At 45.9% G+C, this 11,631-nt stretch overlaps 1 protein-coding gene across 1 annotated transcript in view; it reads right to left on the bottom strand.

Moving 5' to 3' along the window:
* The window catches only part of B3glct (beta 3-glucosyltransferase), a 90,748-nt gene that overhangs the window by 65,470 nt on the left and 13,647 nt on the right, over positions 1-11,631 (bottom strand). Inside the window, 2 exon segments of the mRNA XM_050161961.1 lie at positions 1,986-2,025; positions 7,895-7,944. Of these exon segments, the coding sequence (XP_050017918.1) occupies positions 1,986-2,025; positions 7,895-7,944 (90 nt within the window).

Raw genomic sequence — 11,631 nt, 5'->3', positions numbered from 1 at the left:
TATTCTTTTAAACACTGCCTGGCCCATTAGTTCCAGCCTCTTATTGACTAGCTCTTACATATTGATCTAACCCATTTCTAATAATCTGTGTAGCCCACGAGCTGGCTTACCAGGAAAGATCTTAACCTGCGTCTGTCTGAAGTGGGAGAATCATGGCGACTCCCTTGACTCAGCTTCTTTCTCCCAGCATTCTGTTCTGTCTACTCCACCTACCTAATTTTTTGTCCTATCAGAGGCCAAGCAGTTTCTTTATTACTTAACCAATGAAACAACACATAGAAAGATGACCCTCTTCCATCAACTATGCATATGTCCCTTAAAAGTGTCAAAGCTTCCATGAGCAATAAACATAACTCGTGATATGGACTCTCAGTAATGTTTTACTTCTTAACCTGGGCTGTAGATACACAGGCGTACTCTGCGTTAACCCTTATAGCATCTCCTAAATCCAGATCATTTCCTAATGAACTCTTTATTGCAGGAATCCACCTGTCAACAGGCTAATCCTCTGCTCACCATAGCAAGCAAGACCTGCTGCCTCTGCCGGTACAGCAAAGCTCCCATTGATCTTCTCACTAAGACAACAGATCCTCAACGCAGGGAAGAGACTACTGGAGGAAAACAAAAGTAAACTCTTCCCCTCTCAGGCATCTTCATCTTGTTAGTTGTGTTCGCCCCTTGCTTCTTCACATAGCTGGGATCATACTGGCCCTTCCTTTTCTGTGCACTTACAATCATGTAGGCTACACACTCCATCTGCAGACATCATCAATAACCTGCTCAGAGGCAGTGTGGATGTATCAGAGCCCAGTCCAGTGCCAGGACCTGGGAACATTGAACTGGATAGAGTCAGAGGTGACCATGGGGTGATGTGGGAACAGAGCAGGCAGTGGGGATACTCACAGAGAATCTGCTGGATTTTTTTGGAAGGGCTGCAGCTTTCAACACTACATCACGGTATACCCCTGTATACAGTAGTTGAGGAAGAAGTGGGGTTACCCTAGAGCCCACAGTCGACCCTATCTCTGTAGCTTCCCCAAAGAAGAAACATTCTGTAAAAAGACATACAGCGCCCAGGCTAAGATGCTTAGACTATGGACTAACTGCCTTCAAGGTGTAAATGGTACCAGGAGTCAAATAAAACCTGAGGCATCATGGCCTTTCCACAGAGGGGACTATAGGAACTGTCCTGGGGACAGGATCCGTTTGGTGGAGTTATCTGGGTCTGGGTGGTAGAGCTGAGGGGAGAATACTGAATGGCAGATTACTGACGTGCTCCTTGGTTCCAACCCACTCCAGAGAAGAACCAGATTAATCTAGTTTTGGGCAGCAAAGAGTGCACAGGACTGACAAACCTATCTTAAAGGCTGGCCGTGCCTACCACACGTACAAGGCCAAGAGGAACTTCTGGCCACAAGTACTGGATGTGGCCATGAATCCTGTGGCACAGCCCTCAGAGGTGTGAACCGCCAGCACATTGGCAAACCCTCCACCACCCAAAGAGAGTGGGGCAAAGTGCTGGGGGCAAAGTGGGTCTTGTGGCTGCTGGCCTGGCTGGATGACGACATGGAACCAAAACTGTTCAGGAGAAGGAGAACTATCAGAGCTAATAAAGTATGGCCTCTGGCTAATAAAAAAAAAATCTTTCTTAGAGATGATTCAGAGGATTAAGGGCGGGCTGAGCAAGTAAAGGGCTTGAGTCTGGATCCCCAGAACCCACTTAAAAACGAGACTCATTAGGCAGAGACAGAAAAGCCTGGGGCAAGATAGACAACTAGGCTTACCAAATCAGTGGAGCTACCAGTTCAGGGAGAAACCCTGTTCCAGTGCATAAAAAGGAGAAATGAGAAAGACACGAGATGGCCTCCATAACTTGCACACACACATACATGTGCATACACACGTGCACCCATACACATGCAAATATACATATGCACACTTGCCATATCACACGGATGTAAAAGGAACAAAAGTTCATCACTTACCTATGTCATGCTTCCTTGATAGACTACTCTGCTCCGAATCCTGTGTTTAAAATGAAAGAGGCAAAGATGAATTCCATCATTCAAATGAACTAGCAACACAGTGAATAAAGATGAATAATCTGGATTAACACGTGGTGACAAGACTTGAGAATGGAGCTAAATGCTTCCCTATAGTAAGGAGGCTAGGTCGAAAGGGGGCAAAGCAGGAACCATGAGCGCCTGCATTGCTCTAGAATCTGCAACAAGGCTGTGCTTTTGATTGCTTTCTCTTTATTTTATGTGTGTGAGTGCTTGCACGTAGGTATGTGCACCATGTGTGTGCAATACCCACTGTGCCCAGCAGAGGGCATGAGATCCCCTAGAATTGAATTACAGATGTTCATGACCTATCATGCAAGTGCTGAGAATCAAAGCCAGATTCTCTGCAAGAGCAGCCAGTGCTCTTAGCCCCTGAGCCATCTCTCTAGCATGAGTTGTGTCCTTTGCATGTGATTTTAGGCAAGTCATTTATTTGGATTAAAAAACTTATTCCTCCTGTATAAAATTACATTTTGTGAAAAGTTGATTCTAAAGACCTTGTCAACTCTAAAATGCTTTATGAATACCAGACGTAGTCCAGATGCTAGAAGGACTCGCCTCAGGATGGAAAGGGCTCCCAGCTATTATCTTTTTTTTTTATAATGGGTGCTGAGAATTGAACCCAGGTCTTCTGGAAGAGCAGCCAGTGCTCTTAACCACGGAGCCATCTCTCCAGCCCCCCAGCTATCATCTTTATCTGTGGAGCTCAGACATCATGTATGGAGGCTGGAATGAGAATGGTCGCCATAGGCTCACATATTTGAAAGCTTGGCCCCCAGTTGGTGGAACTGCTGGGAAGATCATGAGAGGTGGCCTTGTTGGAAGAGGTGTGTCACTGTGGATGGCCTTGCAGGTTTCAAAAATCCTTCCTATGTCTCTCTGACTTGTGCTTGTGGAACAGATGTGAACTCGTAGCTACTGCTCCACCACGACGCCAGCCTGACTGCTGCTATGCTCGCCACCACGATGGTCACAGACTCTGGAACTGTGAGCCCCAAATAAAATGCTTTCCTTCATAAGCTGCCTTGATCATAGTGCTTTGTCATCACATAGAGAAGTATCTAAGACACAATGTCATAAAGAATGTTAATACATGGGGCTGGAGTGATGGCTCAGTGGTTAGGCACACTGGTTCTTCTTCCAGAAGACCCAGTTTCAATTCCCAGCACTCACACGGCAGCTCACAGCTGTTTCTAACGCCAGCTCACACAGATATATTTCCAGGCAAAATACCAATGCACAATGAATTAAAATGTCATCTTTAAAAGACCATTAAACATGTCTTTCTTGTCTGAGAAGCACCCCTAAGGTCCCCAAAGGACAGATTGGAGGACAGATGGCAACTGCTACAGCTTGAACATGTCTCTCAAAACGTGTTGAAAATGACATCCCAAGCCAGGCGTGGTGGCACACAAACTTTAGACCTAGCACTAGGGAGGCAGAGGCAGACAGATCTCTGAATTCAAAGATAGCCTAGTCTATGGAGTGAGTCCCAGGACAGCTAGGGCTATACAGAGAAACCCTGTCTCAGGGAGGAGAAAAAGAAAAGAAAAAAGAAAAGGCCACCCCCGAGTCTAGAGAGATGATTCACTTAATAAGAGAATTTGATGTTCTTGCAGAGGACCCAGGTTCAGTTTCCAGTACCCACATGGCAGATCACAACCATCTGTTGAGTCCAGTTTCAAGGGACTTGATGTCCTCTTCTGGACGTCATGGGCACTGCAAGCACACACCACACATACATACAGACAAAATTCATACACATGAATGAAAGAAGGAAAGAAAGAAAGAAAGAAAGAAAGAAAGAAAGAAAGAAAGAAAGAAAGAGAGGGGAAGGAAGGAAGGGAGGGGAGGGAAGGGGAGGGGAGGGAAGGGAGGAAATAACAACCCCAACTCCACAATGTTGAGGTGCAACCCTCACGAGGTAACAGACGCACTGTGCTATTGGGGCAGTGAGTTCACTATCAAGCATGGATCTGTTATACATTCAAGTCCAGCCCTCTCTTTCTGTCTAGCACATCCACCATGCCCTTCTGCTTTCTGCTCCGGAATGACCCCAGACAAAAGGCCTCCACTCCTATACCTTGGACTGCCAGACTCTAGAACTATAGGAAATAAATGCCAGTTATTTATAAAGCACCCAGTCTCAGGCATTTTGTTACAGTAACATATAGTCACTAGAACTCTTGGGCACAAAAGGGCGCCTCAGGGCTGGTGAGCCCCACCACACAGATCCAGACACTGGCACAGAGATAGCTTGATTCTGGAGACTCACGGCTTCTCTAACAACCCGCTGGGTCAACAGCTCAACCTGCCACCTCCAAGACCTTCCCTTCAGACGACGACAACGTTTTCTTCCTAAGCGCTCGTTTTTCATTTCTGGCAGCTCTACACTATAATTAGAGCAATCAGCTACCACCAATAGCCTTCGATTTTCCTACGGGCTGAAATAAGAAACACGGTTGTGAGCCTTTACCAACAAAGCTCAGACAAAGCCACAAAGAGGAAGGTCCTCAAAGGATGCCAAAGGGTCCGTGAGACGAGGCAGCTACAGAGCTGAAGGCAGGGCTGTGACTTGATGGGTTGCAGCTTATGAAACTGTCCTTGCCCCGAGAGCAGAAAGGCCGCTTGAGTAGAGACTATGCCACCGCTGGACACTGCTCTGTCGGACCCCGGGACAAACAACCATCACATCCTGATGAAACAATTAACTTTGGAAGAAACCTCTAAGACTGGAAAGTTCGACTCCTCCTCTGAAGTTGTTCTTTCAAGCCGGGTCAGCACGCCAAGCTGGCCTGCGCAGACATTAAGAGGCTGCACCTGATCAGGGGACCCACCCACAGTACAGCTGTGCCGGGCACAAGGCCACCAATGGGTCCCACCAGGGCTGCTCCCTGTCCCCTGCTTAAGGTACCTGAGGTACCTGATCCTTCTCCTTAAGCCACCAAACCAGCTGCTGTGTGGTTCGTGGGAAAACAGAACATTTAGATGAAGAAACATCAGAGATGATTACAGCCAATGTTCCCCTCTTCCAAACAAGAAAACTATTCCTCTCAGGACATAAAAAAGAACTTCCCAGGGTTCAGTAATCCTTGGCCACGAACCCGGGATGAAGGTCTGGGTCTTCTTAGTCCTTTCTTCCCCGCAGCACCAGCCTGCAGGTCTTCAGAAAAACAATCAATACAACACACATTTATGCATAACCGGAATCACCTCCCACACAGGGAAGATGAAAACCAGCCAGACCCAGGGGCTCCAGTCAGCGTCATTTCAACAGCCCTGGACACCTGCTGCACTTGCAACCACACATCTTCGCCACATCCAAGAAGACCAACCCGGATCACGGATCCTCTTATTTGGTATTAAGCCCTGTAGCTCAGACTGGCTGACACAAAGCTAGGGAAATGATTAGCTTTCTCAAACAACCCAATTGGTAAATTGTAAAAAATAAAATGCCCAAGGAACCAACACAGTCCTGAGTAATTTCCCCTTTGAGAAAGAAAACTGGGCTAAATGAAGGAACGACAGAACATTGAAAACCCTGCCTTCCGCTTTTCCGAGGAGGAAGGCACAGGGCTTGTTTATGATCTCTGATGCTACAGGTTTCTGCCACTATTCTTAGTGATCAAAAACATGCTTGCAGTGAAGGTTGCACACCGACCGCCAAACAAGAAAGAGACCTGTTATTAGCGCATCTATCCCAACTCAGACATGCCGACAAGACCAAGTCAGCCTTTCTATCCGGGCTTCATTGTCTTACGCCACAGAGGTTTGAACAGTGACAATTCAAATTTGCAATGCTTAGTTTGCAGATTTTTCACATAGGAGAGGCTCAGCAGTGAAGAGCTCTGGCTGCTCTTGCAGAGGACCTGACTTTAGTTCCCAGTACCCACACGGCAGCTCCCAATCATCCGTAATTCCAGGGTATCGGACACCCTCCTCTGGCCTCTACGGGCACCTGCACACATGTGGTGAAAACACATACATATAGGCAAAACATTCATACACATAAAAATAAAATTTAATAATCATCTAAACATTTTTAAGTAGGCATAATTTCTAAATTCATTAAACAAAATTTTAATTCTCTGCTAATAACCCTTGCGCAGCACATTAAACTCTTTAGGAGCAGGCCTCAATCCTGCCCAACACACACATTATAATTAAAATGGAGTACAGGCTGAAAATACAGACTTTAGAACATTTAACTTGGACTTCTAATAATCCTATGTCCTTGGTAAAATCACATAATTGCTTTCAGGCTAAATTTCTTCTGTTTAACTGGGAATGCTTAGCAATACCAGCGCCACTGAAAAGATCAAATTAAATAAAATGTGTTCAACTGCTTTTATTAGGCCTAAAGAGTCCTAACATGATAAGAAATGATTAGCATCATTTCCCCTTTGGAGGGATCCCAGGGCACAGTTAGATAATGCTCTGTTGATCAAAGAAATATTCTATTCAAAAGACTTTACACCAATTGTAGAGTAAAATGTCGGCTCAATGGAGCCCTAATTACCATGACAAAATGAGTCGCAGTTCTTAAATACTGTTTCTTGCTCACCTGTTAAACTAAGCCCAGGCAAAGCTCGAGTGGAGATATACATATATATATGAAATTCTCCAACATCATCAGTGATCAAAAATGGAGGTGGCTCAGAGATTTTGGAAACGTACGACCCACTCTGCCCAGCCCCCGGGCCTGGCTTTGGATTCTGAGTGTCCAAGGAACCCAGCAGCCTGGTCACCTGTGGAGCCCTTCATCCGTCCGTCTTCAAGGCAACAGTGATCAGGTGTTGCCCTCTCCCCAAGAACCCTTCCACAGACTAGTAGATGAAGCCAAGGGGAGGATACCCCGAGACTGCGGCAATAAACGCTACTCAGGTAGGGCTTCTCAGAGACCTCTCTCTGTAGCAAAAATCCTTTTTTCCTAAAATGGTTGGAACTATTAAATCATACTTTTCAGAACAAATCTGGGGCTGAGGACATGACTCGGTGGGCAAAAGCACAAGCATGGGGCTTACAGAGCACAGGTCGCCAGAGACCAGCAGAGCTGGGGGCGCAGCATGGATAAGATGAACCATCCCCAGGGCAAGCTGACTAGCCAGACTAGCTGAAGGACCAGTGAGAGTCCCTGCCTCAGTACATACGGTGGAGAGTGATGGAGGAACACACGCACCTGTACGCACACACATGTGAGCATGCATACAACACGCATGCGCCCCCACACAACAAAAACAATCAAACTTATGCACGGGTTGTTAAGGCATCGAAATCCATATTGATAGCCAGAGAGAGATGGCTCCATTGGTAAAGCACTAGTCACCCCAGCGTGAGGACCTGAGTTCAAATCTCCAGAAGCTGTCTACAAATCCAGGTGTGGGGATGTGCACCTGTAACCTTAGAGCTGCCAAGGGGCAGAAACAGAAGGACGGCTGGGGCTTGCTGGCTGCCCACCAGGCCCCAGGTTCAGAGAGAGACCCTGCCTCCAAGGAATAAGGTGGGGGGTGACAGAGCAGGACACTTGACGTCCTCGGCTGGCCTCTGCAAGAATGTATGGGGAATACACCCAAACACACACACACACACACACACACACACACACACACACACACACGCTGAGCCTGAGGAACAACATACAAAGCTCACCTCTGCCTTCACACTCACAACACTTATACAAGTACCCCCACACAAGCATACACATACAGAAACAGATATTGAACAATAGCTCACTCCATACAAGAGCAAAAAATGAAGTTAACTGTTAAGGACAAAATCTTTACACTTCTCATTAAATCTAAAAGAATGTCAGGAGAGTGGTCAGACTGTACCTGGGAAGGCGTGGCCTTTTCTTTTATCTCCTCAGACACCACAGCAAAAGCTAGGAGGGAAAAGAGAAACATGGTTCCATTAAGATTAGCAATCTGGGTTCATTCGCACACTTAGTAATTCTGCTGAAAATAGAGGGGAGGAATATTCTAACGAGACACATTTGCTCATTTTTAAACAGCCGTATCACTACAAACAAGGATTCCGGGTTTTCTCTATCTTAGACCTGAAATTACTACCTCTGTAAAGTTAATGAGATCGGGTTGCCAAGCAGAAAAAAAGAAGAAAAAAAAACAGAGTAATTAAAACCTTTACAAACAACCAAAAAATGTAGAAAAATATTTCCTTAAACTCTTGATTTAGATACCTTCTTAAAATAGAAAACATCCTGAGAATGCAGGGGTTGGTGGTATGAATTCCTACCTCCATCTTCCCTGCCAAAGCAACAGAACTATCTTTGGGGAGCATTTGTTGTTCGGGGCTTCAGGGTTAGAATCGCAGATGCCGCTGTTGACAAGCCAGTGGGAGAAGTCGCGGATCCTACTGAAATTCTAGGGCGGGAGACTGAAGGAATGAAAAATCACCCTCCATTCAGAACGACGGAACGTTTCAGTTCATGTCGTAAAGAGGCAAAGATCTCCTTAGAGGCACACTTAGGCTGAGCATTAAAAATAATAACAACGACGATGCAAGACAGCACTGAAAATATGAAGCCAAATGCTAAAGACAACGTGTCAGGAAGGGCAAGGGACACAAGCACTAACTGCAGAATGAGTTTCTCCGGAGGAGTTAAAGGAGAGCATTGCAGGCTGGGGACTCGGGCCCTCCAGGCAGCATTCCCAGAGGAAGTGGGCACTGTACCAGGGCAGGCACATGGCATAGAGTGTTCTAGGACACCAAGACAATAATGAAGTTTGAGAAGCATCATGGGAGGGTCCTTGGAGAATGCCACTGACAAGCAGGAGACAACCCAACCATTCGGGTCTCCCCCCCACACTACTACATCCCCACCCCCCCCCCCGTCTAGTCCGTCCCCTCCCCCACTACACCCCCAGACATCCACTGCCTCACATCGCCCATTAACATTTGCTCACAAGAAGTCATCTACAACTTGTCCACACTAAAAAGTAAACGACTACCACGGTTTCATCGTTTCCATTTCCAGAATGACATTTCAAACAGCAGGGTTGAAACTGAAGCGCTAGCCAAAGGAACCTCAGTGTGTGGAATTTCGATAAGAGCAAACAGCGAACGAGGTCCCGCGACTGCCTAGACGGTATACCCGCCTCGGTCCTCCCCACTCGGCCCGCCCATTCACTAGAGAACTCGGCACCAGCTGGAAATACGTATTTGGGGACCACTACTAAAAGACTCTTATTACAAGCTTCACACACAGGAATATAATTTTATTGGCTAACTAGGATGCGAACAGCACACCGAGGTAGGTATGTGTCGGCCATGGGGTCCCCTCACTGAAAGGCTTCCCTTGCCAGCAACACCCATCTAATCCAGCAGAAGAGAACCTATTGCCCATGCCCAACTATTTTCACCATGATATGATCTATGTTTCCACGCTTCACACACACACACACACACACACACACACACACACACACACATCAAGGCTCAAATTATTAATAAAGCAGACATTTAACCCAAATGTCATTCAGTCCTGTTTCTGGGTACTTAATATTTGGGGTTTGTCTTATTCATTTGCTCCCAAGAGACTCTTCACATTAGAAACAGTCAGGGAGGAGACTGGAGAGATGGCTCATCAGTTAAGAGCATTTACTGTTCCTAAAGAGGACACAATTCCCAGTACCCCTGTCACAGGGCTCACAACCACCTGTTACTCGGCTTCAAGGGATCTGACGCCCTCTTCTGGTCCCCACTGGCACAAACCCACACACCGACACAAACATATACACATAATTAGAAGAAAAATTAAATAGTTTAATTAATTAATTAAACTCTCAAGGAGATACCAAAACCAGAATTACTAATTAAATATAGATGCTGGGATTACAGCACAGTGGAAAGTATGTGTTTTGCACGTACAAAGTTATGAGTTTAACCTAAAATAGGGAAGAAATAAACATCATGGTGACATGTTAACATCAGTTGGCAGCACTGGATTCTGGAAAATAAGCATGCTGAGAACTTACAGGTTAGAAAAACTGTGGTCAAGCTATAGCAGTTTATTTTAAATTGTCCTTTGCTGGGGTATGATGACATACACCTTTGATCTCAGGATTCACGGGGAAGAGTAAGGTAGATCTCGGCAGATTGAGGTCAATATGATCTATATAGAGTTCTAGACCAGCCAGGGCTACATAGGGAGATCCTGGATGGATGATGGATGGATGGATGGATGGATGGACTGACATATAGTATGGGAGAGGTGGAAAGCTAGCTCAGCAGTTAATAGCACTGGCTGCTCTTGCAGAAGACCCAGGTTGAGTTCCCAGCACCCACTTGGCAGCTCACAATCATCTGTAACTCCAATTCCAGGGTGACCCATCGCCCTCTTCTGGCCTCTGCAGGTACTGCACACAAATGGAGCACATACATACATGAAGGCAAACACTCATACATATAAAACAAAATAATCTTTAAAAATTAATAAATGATCCAGTGCTCCTCTTATTCTTTTACCTTCCCTCCCTTTAATCCTTTTGTGGAAGGAAGAAAAGTCAGCCCAAAGAAGAGAAAAGACACTAGATACTAGCCAGCACACAAGCTCTCTTGCCCACTATCTATTCATAACTCCCCGTCTTCGCCCCATAAAAGCTCTCTGCCCCCTTAAACACCTAGAGATGGACATCTGAGGCTGAGAGTTGCCTCTGTCTTCTTTAGGATGGGTTTTGAACGAGCCTGTTTCCACCCATGAATATCTATCTCCTGGGCTTTCAGCTGCATGGTGAGCAGTATGGCCTCACATCCCAGGAGCAATGCCAATGTGCTTTTCCATTCAGAGATCCATCTTGCTGAGGATGGAACTCAGTGGCAGTATATTTGCCTAACATGCAGAACTCGGCTGATCCCCAGCACTGGAAGAAAAAAAAATACTCCCTTCCTTCCAGTCAGTTCTTATTTCAAACCTAGATCATCTAAGGTCTCTTGGTTATCATTTCCTCTGTTATTAAATAAAGTACCTTTCTCATTTAAAAGGTCCAATGGCACCATCTAACATCTGGAATTTTCTTTCAGCTGACTTGCCTGCAAAGCCGAAGGGCTATGACTCGTGGGGCTGTGCCTGCTAAGAAGGGGGAGGAGACTGAGGGGCAGTCCCTTTCTGCTCGGGCTCCAGGAGGTACCAAGGTGCAGCCTCTCCTTTTAAAAGGCAGCTACTACTTCCCAGTGTCGCTGTGTAAAGAAGATCTACACACCAAGGAACACACCACCAATAAGTCAAGCGAGCTCCACAGATGCTGCCTGCTGAGAAGGAGATGCCAGGCCTTCATGCACACAAGGCTTACTGTTCGCATCTATCTCTATCCCAAAATACACAGATCTAGACATTTAAAAAAAATCCTTTAAAAATAAAAACCCTGTCATCGTCTCCATCACTCTACTGTGAAATTAAAATCGTTTTTCCACAGCAAAGATGACATAATATTTAAAGCGACACCATGAGTATGGCCATCGCTCTCCATCTCTCCCTCATCCTGATTCTCTCCTATCACCTAAACCGAACAAACAAAACTGTGCAGGCACCAAATGTATTCCATAGGCACAT

The sequence above is a fragment of the Alexandromys fortis genome, unplaced genomic scaffold (genome assembly GCF_014885135.2).
Source record: "Alexandromys fortis isolate MF-2015 unplaced genomic scaffold, M_Fortis_MF-2015_v1.1 scaffold_118, whole genome shotgun sequence".
Lineage (NCBI taxonomy): Eukaryota > Metazoa > Chordata > Mammalia > Rodentia > Cricetidae > Alexandromys > Alexandromys fortis.
The sequence above is the reverse complement of the archived record's forward strand: the minus strand, read 5'-3'. Positions and strand labels throughout refer to the sequence as shown.